The following is a 15,456-nucleotide window of genomic DNA, read 5'->3' on the forward strand; positions in this document are numbered from 1 at the left end:
ATAATGAGAACACAATTAAAATAATTTTGTTACTTTTATTTGATTAACTCTGTCCTTTCTGTGAAAATCCACACTTCACCAGTTCTTCTCTCTATATTGTCATCTGCTTAAGTGGTTTATATTTTGCTTCCCTAACCACAGAACTATTTACTAGATTTGAATTCCACTATCACTTTCTCAATCACATTTCATGTTGAAAATATCATATTTGATGTTAATATTAAATCTAAATTAATAATTTGTGCTGTTACCCGTTTCGTTTTTATATTGCTCTTTATTATTTTCTTACACTGGTGAAGTGCCCTTCCTGACTGGATAATTGAAACACCTGGTTAGTAAAAATTGTTCTTAACTTCATTTATCACCTATTTTCTGTATTTGATCCAACTCCATGCAGCTTCAACACGATACCACAGTTCATCAAGAGTAGTGACTGGCATGTTGTGACGAGCCAGTTGCTCGGCCACCAGTGACCAGATGTTCTCAGTTGGTGAAAAATCTGGAGAATGTGCTGGCCAGGGCAGCAGTCGAACATTTTCTGTATCCAGGAAGGCCCGTATAGGACCTGCAACATGTGGTCGTGCATTATCCTGCTGAAATGTAGGGTTTCACAGGGATCAAATGAAGGGTAGAGCCACGGTTGTAACACATCTGAAATGTAACATCCACTGTTCAAAGTGCCATCAATGCGAACAAGAGGTGACCGAGACGTGTAACCAATGGCACCCGATACCATCACACCGGGTGATACGCCAGTATGGCAATGACAAATACATGCTTCCAATGTGTGTTCACCATGATGTCACCAAACACGGATGTGACCATCATGATTCTGTAAACAGAACCTGGATTCATCCCAAAAAAAAAATGACGTTTTGCCATTCGTGCACCCAGGTTCATTGTTGAGTACACCATCACAGGCACTCCTGTCGGTGATGCAGCATCAAGGGTAACTGCAGCCATGGTCTCCGAGCTGATAGTCCATGTTGCTGCAAACGTCATTGAACTGTTCATGCGGATGGTTGTTGTCTTGCAAATGTTCCCATCTGTTGACTCAGGGATTGAGACGTGGCTGCACGATCCGTTACAGCCATGCGGATAAGATGCCTGTCATCTCGACTGCTAGTGATACGAGGCCGTTGGGATCGAGCATGGCAATCTGTATTACCCTCCTGAACCCACTGATTCCATATTCTGCTAATAGTCATTGGATCTCGACCACCGCAAGCAGCAATGTCACGATACAATAAACCGCAATCGTGATAGGCTACAATCCGACCTTTATCAAAGTTGGAAACGTGATGGTATGCATTTCTCCTCCTTACATGAGGCATCACAACAAAGTTTCACCAGGCAACCTTGGTCAACTGCTGTTTGTGTATGAGATATCGGTTGGAAACTTTCCTCATGTCAGCGTGTTGTAGGTGTCGCCACCGGAGCCAACCTTGTGTGAATGCTCTGAAAAGCTAATCATTTGCATATCGCAGCATCTTCTTCCTGTTGGTTACATTTCGCACCTGTAGCATGTCACCTTTGTGGTGTAGCAATTTTAATGGCCAGTAGTGTATAAACATCAGTGTCTCATTAGATGTGTTTGGAAAGTTTCTCCTCAGCAGATAAAAAACAGATATTGTCTTTATTTTTATCCTGTGTCCATTGGTACAATTGTACAGGTACCAAGATGAAGGGTAGCCAACTTCAACCTCCCCAGAAGACATTGGCTTTTTTTAGTCTTTTGACCATTGACAGAGTTGAACTAGAAGACACCTGATGTAGTCAGTATGAGGAACCTCAAAGCCTCAGTCTGGGATCAAGAACCGGGATCTCCATCCAAAACTCAAAAATAATTTCACATAACCTATTTAAGACAGCCTATATATCAAAGCAGATCCTACATTAGTAATTACATCAGCAGGCTACTATCTAAATATGAAAAACTATTAATATCCAGGAGAAATGAAACTCTCAGTATGGTTGTGCTGAAGGAAGTTTATAGGATAACATAACAGTATCGAGGTACATTACAGACTCAGCAGACCAGCCTGTAGCCATTCAGATCCACATTAAACTTCACTTTCTGTCAAGATGGGTTGCATCAGGTAACAGAATACTGAAACAGGAAACATATAATTGCATAGTTGTTAGTTTAGAATGTTTTACAAAGCAATTATAAATTATTTATCTTCTTGGCTGGTTGCTTTGTTTGGGGCAGGGGACCAAACAATGAAGTCATCGGTCCCATTTATCTTCTTGAACTGTGTATGAAATGTTATGTCAGAAGTGAATCTCTGGATTAGGATATATTTCTGTTTATCTTTTTCTAATGGCCTTAATGTCAAGCAGACATAAACCCTAATCTTCCTTCCTCCTTAATCTTTCTCTTGGAGGTGTCAACACTGGTACCTGGGAAATAGTAGCTCCTTAATATAACTAAATACTAAGACAAATGTGAGATATTTTTTCTACCACAAAAGCTTTTCTTACATGTTAAACAGTTATGTGTTTGCGAACTCACAAAAATCAAAATACACTGTTTCAGTTTCATTTTATTTTGAGCTACTTGCTCCAACAAAATCTATTCTTCTCAGTTATTAATCTAATCTAATCTAATCTAATCAATCAACCTATCTGAACATACACACCTACAGTCATTATATCCAGATGTTGATTATCACTTGGACTTAACTGTAGTAATTTGTAGATTACACCGTGCACTCAAAAACAATGATTTCTATTGAGCAGAAACAATGTTTGAGCAGTTTGGCTGTTAATAATCAGAAACACCCATATCAAACAAAATTATGAAACCTGTAGAAAACAGCAGACTAGTATTGTTTGTATTTATCTGCCCTGAAAAATATAACTTCAGTGTGAAGGTAAAACAGTGCCTGTAATTGTATACAAGATGACAACAAACAAGTAAAATGAAATGTGGTTGTGTGTAAAAAAACTCTCATCAGAGAAGTATTGATATCATCGAAAGTCTCTCTCTTGTATTATTAATTTCATAAATAGTCATAAAATCTTACAAAAGCATCTGAAGAAAGTCAGGTATTGCCCAACATTTACATACCTTGAACTACCTATGAGAAAATTAGTAATTTGCACTACAGTCTGATAAAATCATTTTATTCCAAAGGAAAATTCGAGCAGCTGCATCCAGATTTTTGCAATATGAGTATAACTTTCTTCCTATCACAACACTAATTGAATTGCTTTGATAACAGTCCAAAGAAACTGCATTACCAGTCAGATTTTATGGAACATCAGCTAGAGTCCGATAGTGACTCATAAGAAATACACATCTTATTGTTACTGCTCAACGTGAAGTGCCATTAGTACAAGCATTTTACATGGAGACTAGCAAATGCATGACATGAGTGCCTCTTTTGCTGGAATTGGTTTTCCTTATAATCAGTATTTACTAGGTATTTTTGAAGTACAAGCTACTATATGAAAATCTCATGTTATGGCTCTGATCTCATAATGAAAGATATATTCTGAATTCTGTAAACCTACAGTTAAATTATTGCCAGCTGCACACATAAAAATCTAATGCTTGCAATGTACGCAGAAACTGAACTAACTGATGTCAATGAGGATGCACTGAGATGAATGAAGATACTATCGTACATCCAGCAGGTCATATACAGAAGCTTTTTTGTCAAGATGTATTTCAGTGTCTTCAGAGAAACACAACTTATTGTAAAACACTGCATATGGGGCCAAATTATGCTTATCCTTTCAATTACTAAACTATAAGTTTAGTAATTGAGTCGTGGTTCCAAAATACTAATACAAATTATTTATATAAGAATGGAAAAACTGACAGAAGCTGACATCAGGGAAGATATGGTTGGTTCCAGAGAAATGTAGAAACAGGTGAGACAATCCTGTCCCTACTACTCATCTTAGAAGGTAGCATAAGATTTGGAGAAATCTTTTGACAATGTTGACTGGAATATACTCTTTGAAATTTCAAAGGTAGCAGGGGTAAAATATAGAGGAAGTTATTTGCAACTTGTACAGAAACCAGATGAAAGTTATAAGATTTGAGGTGTTTGTAATGGAAACAATGGTTGAGATGGAAGTGAGACAAGGCTGCAGAATATCAGCAGTATTACTCAGTCTTTACAGTAACAAGCAGTAAAGGAATCAAAATAAAAATTTGGAGGAGAAATTAAAATTTAGGAAGAAGAAACAAAAACTTTGAGATTTGCACATTTTAATTCAGTCAGAGACAGCAAACAACTTGGAAGAGCAGCTGAATGGAATGGACAGCATCTTGAAAGGATATAAGGCCAACATCAACAAAAGGAAATCAAGGATAATTGAATGTAGTCAAATTAAATCTAGTGAATCTGAGGAAATAAGATAGGAAACAAAACACTTAAAGTAGTAGATTACTTTTGCTATTTGGCCAGTAAAATAACTGATGATGGCTGCATTAGAGAAGATAAAAATGTAGACTGGAAATGGCAAGAAACATGAGTCTGAAGAAGAGAAGTTTGTTATCATTCAATACAAATTTAAAGTGTTCGAAAGTCTTTTCTGAAGATATATGTATGGAGTGTAGGTTCTGAAGATATATGTATGGAGTGTAGGCTTGTACAGAAGTGAAAAATTAACAATAAACAGTTCAGAGAAGAAGTGAATGGAAGTTCTTGAAATGTGGTGCTACAGAAAAATGCAGAAGATTGGATGGGTAGACCTCATAAGTGATGAGGAGGTACTGATTAGAATTGGGGAGAAAAGAAATTAGTGACCCAATTAATTAAAAGAAGGGCTCAGTTGATGTGACACATTCTGACACATTAAGGGATCACCAATTTAGTATTGGAGAGAAAAAAATGTGGAGTAAGACCAAGAAGTAAATACCATAAACAGGTTATTTAGAGATGAAGAGTCCTGCACAGCTTAAAGTAGTTTGGGGAAATTTATCAAACCAGTCTTCAGACTGAAGACCACAACAACAACATCCAAAGTCAAACTTGTTGTGAGACAGCTGTATAACATTGAATTTTCCTCGATAAAAAGTTTGTCAGAGGTGAAAAATCGTTTTCAATTTTTTGAAATGATGATTGGATAATCACCATCACTTTACAGTAATTAACAATAACAAGAGCTTACTCTGCTTTCAACTACACAATCACACAATCTGCTGTGATAATCAACAAGAAACCAGCTGAAGAAGTGGGTTAAAAATTAATTTCCAGCAATAAGTTCTTTATTCACTGACAGAGACAATCAAGAGAAGTGTTATAAAAAAGCTTCGAAAATATATTGTAGCCTGTTGCAATAGTTAACATATTATGCTGCTGCCATTCCTCAGATGTTATTAAGGCAATAAAAATTAAAATTTTCATGGAATCATGTGGAAAAACTTATTCCATCATTCCAACCATGGACAGAATAAGACCCACAGTCTCTCTTATTCTTAATAGATATCTACCAGCATAAGATGAACTTTGTCTCTTTGTATATGGAATAATAATGTGTTAGTGTGAGTCAGCCATTACTCAGTAAAACTACAAACAGGTCCTAAGATTCTGTATTTCTGATTAACCTTTCTTGGGTCTCAAACTCTGTGACAGTATTCATTCAGCTTCACAAGGCCAACTACGAACAGCCTGAAGAGAGCAACTGTCATACATCTAATGACTCAAGGGAAGTGATGTGTAGATAACATGTTACTCTTCTGAAGATGTTGTGTCCAACAGTCTGAAATGACCGCCAGCTTAAGAATAACAAATGTCACATGTTGTTGGTTCAAGCCTAAGCACCGGAAATACAACAAAAACATGGGCAGTAATCAATGTTTTGTCTCCCGTCTGCCGCATATGACAACTTGGCTCAGATTTATTCTAGCACTATGCTCATAAATAACACTGATTATAGTTTTCTGTAGTATTTATATTCAGCTGTGTGCTTTATCAAAGTTTCAGAAAGAAATGACAAGTGAATGTATTCAACAACATTATACAAGTGGAAGTACTCTGAATGAATTAACTGTAAGAATTTCCTAATTGTGATGTCACAAAGAAAATAGCAGAAAGATACAATCTAAAATTACTGAAAAGTACTTTTTGTCTTGAATGGAACTTGAGCTTTATATATAGCGGTCCAGCTACAGAACTACACAAAAAACACATTGGAGGAGCACCTATCAATTGATATATCACATTGGTTTAATAAATGTATCTGAGGAGTTGAGAAATGTAGATGCGATATGTGAAACTGGAATAAAGAAATGATACTTTCCATGACTGTGAAAAGTAAAGACTGTTATTTCAATAAAACTATGGTTAATTGAAGAAATCAACTAGTGATTAAGTGTCAACTACACACTGTTACTTGTCAACAAAACTTTTACTGGAACTCTCCCTAAAGAGCATTGTCAACATTAGACAAAGGTATCTAATTAAGCAGGAAATCTGTTCAATATTTATCAAAAATATAATGTATTTTATACAGAAAACAAGGAAACTGGGACTATAAAAATTAAGCATTTTCCCAAAAACTGTGCAGATTGTTAGTACTTATTAAAATATGCCAGTCATTATGTGCAAACTGAGATTATAAGAAATTGGAAATGGCAAGTTAGAAGAAAACTTTTGAGTGAGCACTTTCAAAGCAAAGAGGAGTATTGAACAAACCCCTGAATATCAGTATCTATAGATACAAGAAATTTCAGTTTCATGATTACAGTTGGAAAAGAGGACCTACTCAGACTAACAGTAAGTATGTTGAAGAACAACACTAATGGAGACAGTGGAATGGTGAACTCATACAAGTACCCACGAGTAGGTGGCAGAGGCTTCAGCTTTCTGTCAAACTTTGCAGTGAGGGAAGTAACTATGAAGCATTGCTTCAATTCCTTATGTCTTCACAAACTCTGGTGAGATATTCATTTGGGCCCTGCACCTAATTAAAACTACCTTAAGTTATCTTTTTCACAGAACCAGTAATTGCATAATTCCAGGTCCAAGGCTACTTCTGTGAAAGAGTGACTAAAGCAGTACTGAATTGATGATATACAGTGTATGCACAAATCCTAAAAAGTTCTTGAATGACTGCATCACTGAATCAAAGGAAAAGCATTCTTTATATTGTCAGTTTCAAATATAAAGCAAATACTTCTATACATAATTTTTTAGCAGGTAACTAAAGTAAGAGATTTGATTATGTAAAAGCATGAAACCCAGTGCCATTTTCAGTGACTGGAAGATATAAAAAATGAAAATGAACAAATCAAAAACTAACAGTGCCAAAAAGAAACAGGAAAAAGTTATGCAGTCTTAATCAAACATTCTAGTCTGAAGTTCCTCAGGGGATCAATAAGGAAAGCTGGAAAATAAACTGTAAGGTGAAAATGAAATGTAGTAGATTTGGTGAGTTGTTACTGTTGGTTTTGTAATAATACTGCAATCATGCACACATGAAATATAGTAACACCAAAGAACAATTGTGTAAAGTAAGAAACTGAGTGGAGCAGAAGATGCAAAGACAAAAGTGGAAAGAATCTATGTCATTCTTAAATGTCCCTCACACAGATCATGTCTTCGTTGAATTTTAAGGTATGTTAACATTAACGTTATTTAGCTCAAGAGGGAAAAACACAATTTTCAATTGCAGTTATTTGCTTAAACTGTGAATGGACCATCCATATATATCGCAGTACTGCAGGTGGACTTATTAACTGGCTTTTAGCAGCAGATATATCTGCACTTTAATAAACATTACTCAATCGCACAAAAACTGAAGAACTGAATGGATCAAGTGTAAACTTTCAATAAAATTTTGCATCTTATGATGTCCAAAAACAAATTCAGTGCTTGCCAAAATAAATGTTTTACAGTGGATGCTGTCTATAAACATTAGTAAATGACAATCATATTACTACCTCTGGTTGTAATGGACATTGATCTTAATCTTAAATTGTGATGTAGCTAGAAAAAGATGTTAACAACTCCTGAATCTGATTTGTATCAAGAAATGAAACAGCGTAAGAATTAACAAAAGACATAACCAGAATTACAGATTCAAGAATTTCAGTGTGATGTGATGTAGCTAGAAAAAGATGTTAACAACTCCTGAATCCGATTTGTATCAAGAAATGAAACAGTGTAAGAATTAACAAAAGACATAACCAGAAATACAGATTCAAGAATTTCAGTAAATTTCAACACAAATATGTTGCAAGAAAGAGACAGAACCAAAAATAATTCTGTGGTAAATTATCCATCATTTGTGTACAAGAATATTCCTTACATAAAGCAGGTAAGCTCAGTTCATTCTACAGTGTACAGATACAAATGTGATTAATCCTGTCACCATGGATAACTTCCACATTTTATATGGATGAACACAGGTGCCTCAGTTAGGTTCTGTTACATATTTGAGACCAGAAATGGAGATCTGTATTAATCTCTCCATATCATTGTCATACAAATACAGGAGTCATTAGTAAGACAGGTCACATGTGTGATGAGTCCCTCGCATTTGGAAATTCATGAATGTTTGATATTTCATAACAGTTTCAAGCCACTGTGAGTCAATTTGTAATTGACTATGACATTAATGCCTGTCCCTCTGTGCTATATTTTTAAAAAAATTCAACACAAGAACATGACAAAAGAAAGATGAAATGCAAGTGCACTTGTTTTGCATTTTCTGCTTATTTGAGATCTATGACAGTAGGATCCTAATAGACTGTAGACTGGTTGGTATTTTTTATCATTCAGCAAGCAGAAAGCTTCTCCTGTGTTTATAAATAAGAGTCGAGCATCAATACTATTTCAGTTTTTACCTTTCAAGCAAAAGCAATGTGTCTTCAAGGGTGAATGAAGTTAAAAATGTCAAACATTGGCAAAAGTAGTCATTGTAGGATTTTTCAGAAAGTGTCCTTTAAATTTTTCAAACTACTGCATTTCAGTTAATATCCGATCATTCAATGGCAAAACTGATTAAAAATTAGGTACAACATTTTGTGTCAGCTATCAGAAATGATTTGTGAATGCAAAGATGAACCACAGAAGTTATTTTAGGAGGCTGAGCGCCTCTTAAGATATGGGCTGTGAGTGCTAACTGGAGTTTCTCCTGAGGCTGAAACAGCTGGCTACTGAATATGGAGTGAATTATCTTTATTTTTCTGATTCCTCCTACATTGACTCAGCCTGTTGTCCAAATGATTTTGTGCATGTAAGCTGCCTCTGAAAAGAATACAGATTACCTGTAACCTACTAGTGAAGTACCCTTACTCTGTGATTTTTACAAATAAAGGTACTTTTGTCAGGGCCTGGTGCTATCTTGGATTGTCAAAACCTTCTGCCATCTCATATTTACAACAGGCTGTTTACTTTCCTTGATCATTTCATACTAACCACCCACGAATGTTATCTGTTGTTCATGCAGGAAAATAAAGTAACATAAATACTGTACCATGGCCATAGAGGAAGAACCAAATTACTTAATTCACTTTGAAGTTTTGCACTGCTAACACTACAGCAGAGTGAAAGAACTTGATGGAAAACCACCACATAAACAAAATTTGAAAGAAACTTTGCAGATAATGTTATTTATATGAGTAGTGTAAAGAAGCTACACATAAGAAAGCAATAAAATCACACAAATAAATTATAAATTTACTTCACTCAGTCAACTGTACTGATAAACTGAGCAAGTATGAAACTGAATGTTCCATTTCCTGGGAGCTAGTACCTTATACATTTAATCTGATTCTTACCTGGCTCCAAGATAAAAAAGAAGAATATTAATTCTCATCTAGTTAACCAATTTTCGGTGTATTGATTGAATATAACGAGTTTAGTGATGATTGGCAGATAACCAGGTAAAGCATTAGTTGGGTCACTATTATATGAGAGTGTTCCATAAATAGACATAATGTGGAAAAAATAACTGAGCAGTTCATTTGTGAATTTCTCCTCAAATGTATAATGCATCATAATAATTTTAACACCAAGAGAATAAGTAATAAAACAGTAATGCACAGGAAAATATACAGGAGCTACAACTAATAATTCTGAAGACTGGCTAGAGTAAATAGAGGAACATAATGAGTTTCCAAATAGTGTGTTGTAACATGTACTGCAAGTAACCATCTTGAATAAAATAGAATAGAAGTGTAAAAAGTTCATTTATTGTGGGTTGTATGTTTAGTATTCAATAATGATTCATATTCCCCACCCAGCCCAAGTATCAATATGGAGGAAAGGCCAGAGATACTTGGGTTTCATACTGCAGCTTCAGCTTGTTGCCACGGAGTGTGCTGCCACATCCACAGGCACCTCACATGGGCCCATCCAATGACATTACAGTGCCTGTAAATACCATGGCCCTGCACTTGTCCAGAAGTTCTCACTATTCTCCGAAGCCTTTGATATGTGCCACTGATAACAGGAGACCATTGACCTTGACCATACTCACATTTTTTTTCAATTTGTATTGAACCTTGAACTGTTTGAGCATGCTTAACATGACTTTCACCATGCTCTGGGCTTTGCTTTTTGCTAGCCATCCACTTCATTGGCCACAAGAACCACCTGTCTGTTGAACAAGTCCCTGTGACACTGCCAGTGGAAGTGATAAACTGTGTTTACCTATGCAGAGTAGGATAGAAAAGTATGTTCACACCAGTGTGACAAGTTTAACTTATTTATCTAGAAAATCACACCAAGGATAAAAGATAAGTGTGTCCGACTTATTACATATTTTTCAGTTGATGAAGTAGTCACTGTTACCTACTAAGCTGATTGTTTCATTTTATGGAAGCCCTTCTTATTGTTGAACAGTTGTATTTGAGTTCAGATTTTATTAAATTTTATCATAATTATATCAGATGTCCTGAACAGAATGAGTTAAGTGTATGTTGTCACAGGTGTGAAGAAAGTCATTACAGAAGTTTTAAACATTCACCTAGTAGAACTTGAGCCTACATTTGCATCATTTGAGAGATAAACCAACTGTTTGCAATTACAGAAGTTTCATTAATGAAGTGCATTACAGTGAACCACAATTTTCAGGTTTGTAATTGGCCAATATGTGCCATCACATGGGGATGTCATTAGTCATGTGAATATTACAAGTGTTCGTGTTGAAGATGGAGGGACATATAGATGCTTAGCAGTGAATCGAGTGGGAGAAGTGGAACACAATGCTCAACTTAATGTCTACGGTTAGTATCTGCACTATTTCTGCTTGGAAATTTTAGCATCATTATTGCTGTGTACCAAGGAAGGAGCAAATATTTTTTGCTTTAACTGGTGGTTCTTCAGTGGCATAGTGTTTCACAAGTTCTGTTATGTCTCATAGTATCCTTTTATGAAGTTATTTTCTCTTATCCATAGCAGCATATCTGATAAGCAGATAAATATGATTTTACAATTTTGTTGTTATGTAACACCATTATAAAAAAGGAGAGTTAATACGGTTGCCATTAGTGAGCACTGAAACACTGAATAATGACATGTTTCACATTGATTGATTAAAAGTCGTATGTGTGGAATTGCTATTAGCAATAAAACAAAGCATCCTTGAAAGTATTACTAAACTGTTCATCATGTTGTAGACTACTCCAGCTTTTGCTTACAACAATTAATTTGAGAAAGTGAGATGTTTCTAAAATTAAAACTGTTTCATTTGCAAAAGAATTAGGATTGGGTGATTTTTACTGGATTTAATGTTACAGTTCTGAACTGAGTAACAACCACTGAAGGGGCATTCTGCAGGAAAAAAATTAATGATTGTTTTGTGTCATGTCACAGAATTCAGTATCATCTTCTGTAACAATTTTCTTTTAGTAATTCAGAAACTCCTTATTTATGCCATTGTTGTACTTTATTTTTCTCTTGCAAACCTAGTGCCAGAAACTTTGAACAAATAATTTTACCGCCAGCCAAACAAATAGACCTATTTTGAAAGATACATATCAGAGTTATCCCGCAATCCTGAAAAGATGGGTGTAGTCCTAACTAAAGCTCATGTGACTTAGTGGGACAGTGATGTGTTACAAATCCAATGTCTGGTATTTAACCTGAATTGTCACTAGTTGCTCATTGCTTTTTTTCACATCTGCAAATGATTTGTTAATGGGAAAAGTGCCAGGTTGCAGTTGATTCACAGTCTACATTAAACTGTATTCTGTAAGTGGCTGGGTAATTCAGTCCAAAAATCATAGGAAGTCAAAGCATTGTGATTTTAAAATCAATCTGGATTGTGGACAGTTCTACCATGATGTAGGTTCTGTAACAATTATTTTGAAATGCAAGAAACTATTAACAATTATTTTAAACCAATAATAGCAGCTGATGGAACCTACATCTAACATCAACATTGCGAAGTTTTTTTCTTATAGTCATTTCATAATCGTTGAATAAATATTCAGTTTCTATTATAATAGTGTTGAAAAATGGGAAAATGTACATATACAAAGACCAAATAACAATTACTCAAAAATGATGGAGAATTATTATTGCAAAAAGCAGATATTTCCAATTTTTTGCTACTTTCATGGGTTTGTAAGTTACATATGAAAGTAGTATGAAGTTTATTTTCTTGGCATACATCAGTTTCAGTAAGAACCTCCTCTGCAAGTGGAATGCACTTATTGTAACTAACTACATGAAGATATTTGTGCCGAACTGTATTCAAAACAGACTGGGAAAATATGTATATGTGACAGCTGAAATATCCAGATAGAAATGCCTGAAATACATGGTTCTCCCCCTTTTATTATAGACCAAACTGGATTACAGAATGTATTGATGCTCAGACTGTCCAACGGATTGTGAATACAGTGTCATATTCTATTTAATAACATTTCATGCCTGCCTTCCTACTGTATGACTACATTCTAAAAACACTCATTTGTATATATACTGAGCAGAGTAATTCTGTATAAAGAAATTACTCATTAGCCTTGTGGCATAGTATTAAATATTGCAGCATATAACATTTTTGTAATGGTATATTGAAAATCCTGAGGAATCTTACTTCCATTTCTGACACACTTGTGTTTCATTGTCTTTCTGAATAAAATAAGACATCACAATTGAAATGAAGAAAGCATATACTCATGAGCAATGGAATCAGTGATAGATTCAGTGTTGGAGAGAGAACGTTCCTGCCACCACAGCAAATGAGATAGCCAAGAAGTTGTCATACCTTATATTGGCCATTGGTGTGACTATTGATCACAGAGTGGGCAAGATGCACAGTATAAGCACATTTTGTTGTGACCAGATCATGCCCAATACATGTGGTACTCCACCTCCAATGTTGTGCAGGAACTGGAATTTTCACGTGAATGTCCATTTCCCTCAATCTGTGTCAGAATGGTTGTGTGTATGGATGCATGTGTGGGCCCCAAAGCACCTGAGAGTAATCATGTTAAACATGTCAAGATGCAGTTGAACTAGGTATGAGTGCAACTGAGTCAGTTCTGGATATTATCCGTTAGCTGCAGGTTGTAGTTAAGGTAGCTATGGATAAGAACAGCTCCTCAGTGTTCTCAGCATTTCGTGGAGTCATTTCCCCTCAGTGCTCTCAGCATTTTGCGGAGTCATTTCATGATGTGTTGCTGCCATGAAACTAGGGTGTAAATTGCTACTGGTATGTTTGTCTAATTTTATAGAAAAAGTCTACAGTAAGATTCAGTATGGCTGTTGCTGATAATAAAAGCAATTTTGAATGTAAAATTATATATGAAATGGAGACATTCACAGTGTCCTCAATGAAGCTGATTTCATTTGGCAATAAAAATAAAATTTTCACAATTATGATGACAGTCACCTTCTAAATGTATATTCACAGCCATAAATTATCATCTGATTCTCTGCAGACAAATGAGAGTAAGTATAATCAGATAAATAATTATTAATTATACTAATATAAAGGAAAGTAAATTCTGTAGTACTCCAGGCAGAGGTACTGATGCTTTTCATCCCTTTTAATAATTTAGGATATGATCTTTAGTAATGGTAATTGTATACTGCTGAACATTCACAAACTCATTTTTAGTTTTTGTATTGTAACAAAAAATGTATACACTAAAATTTGAAGAGGCAAACTCACTCTCTCTCTCTCTCTCTCTCTCTCTCTCTCTCTCTCTCTCTCTCTCTCTCTCTTTCTCTCTCTAAATATTCAGTTCAGTTCTCTACTGTTTTACTGTGTAATTCAGAAACAATCAATAATTTGGAACAAAAGGTTTTTGCCGACAGTGTCATTTGTAACAGATTTCATTTGTCACATAAATTGCTCCTAAGAGCTGATGGTTACATTAAAGTACCGTGTGGATACCTAGAGGAGTATTTAAATAAATATACATTTACATTACCAAACTTCACGTTATCGATGTTAATATTTTTGTATCTGGTGCTAATGGAACAGGTCCACCACACATACGCGAAATGGGTGAAATATCTGCTATAGCAGGAGAGACTTTACGAGTAGATTGCCCTGCAGCTGGTTATCCACTAGAAAACATTACATGGCATAGAGGTAAACATTTACATACATTTATTTTAAATAATAAATAAAATATTTTTTAATGTGAAACTTAAAACATCAGTAAATGCACAAAGTTGCTGTTTTAGCATCATCAGTGTCCTATAATTTTTGTCCCAGCACACTGTCCTCCATTCGACCACACAGGTTGTCAGATCCAAGCTGTGCAGTGGGCAGATAACCATAGGACATCGGAATTTGCTAATTAGCTGATTTGTTGCAAAAGAGAAGTTTGACATGCATTAACATGACACTTGCTCCTGATGACTTCTTTAAACTTGAAGTTTTCATTGTGCCCCTCACTATTGCTGGTATATATCTGTTCCATAAATTTAAAGAAACTGTGTCCATGACTTCCTGTGAATGCCATTCCATGGAATGAGTATATGTCTAGAGATCTTAAAAATATGTTCCCATATTATATTGTCACCAGACAAAAAAAAAGTGTTCTTTGCTTTGACCAGAACAGACTCCCACCATTCTCTCTCTCAAATCAGATTTCAATTGTCAAGGTACCCACTTTTCACACACTTTCCAATACTGCTTGATTCTCATCATTTTCTGTATGGTGTAACTCGCGTTTGGTTGTACAGCAGTGTCACAGATTGTGATATATGTGCCTTTTTATGTGGAACAACATATTAAAACATTGTCAGTTTGTGTTGGTGGCCACAGTTTATGGTTTTCATTGCACTGTTTATCCCATCTGCTAATATTTTATATCTATTTGTGCACATAGCTCAACTCCGGTGTCATCACTTCACATGCTGTTGCTTTCTGTGTGAGTCAGACAGCTTGCACCCTCCTTAACAAACATCTCGGTGGCAGGATTTTGCTTCTGGTTGGAGTCCATTATTCATCTGCAGTGAAAAAAGAATTCTGGAATGTCTGTAAAGGGAACAAGCCACTATAAACATGTGGTTGAATTATAAT

At 35.4% G+C, this 15,456-nt stretch overlaps 1 protein-coding gene across 1 annotated transcript in view; it reads left to right on the forward strand.

The window, feature by feature from the left end:
• Positions 1-15,456, forward strand: part of LOC124722409 (Down syndrome cell adhesion molecule-like protein Dscam2) — a 758,217-nt gene that overhangs the window by 407,229 nt on the left and 335,532 nt on the right. Inside the window, exons 8-10 of the mRNA XM_047247577.1 lie at positions 3,877-3,882; positions 11,043-11,194; positions 14,407-14,517. Of these exons, the coding sequence (XP_047103533.1) occupies positions 3,877-3,882; positions 11,043-11,194; positions 14,407-14,517 (269 nt within the window). The remainder of the gene's footprint in view (positions 1-3,876; positions 3,883-11,042; positions 11,195-14,406; positions 14,518-15,456) is intronic.

This window comes from Schistocerca piceifrons, chromosome X, assembly GCF_021461385.2.
Source record: "Schistocerca piceifrons isolate TAMUIC-IGC-003096 chromosome X, iqSchPice1.1, whole genome shotgun sequence".
In the NCBI taxonomy this organism is placed as follows: Eukaryota; Metazoa; Arthropoda; class Insecta; order Orthoptera; family Acrididae; genus Schistocerca; species Schistocerca piceifrons.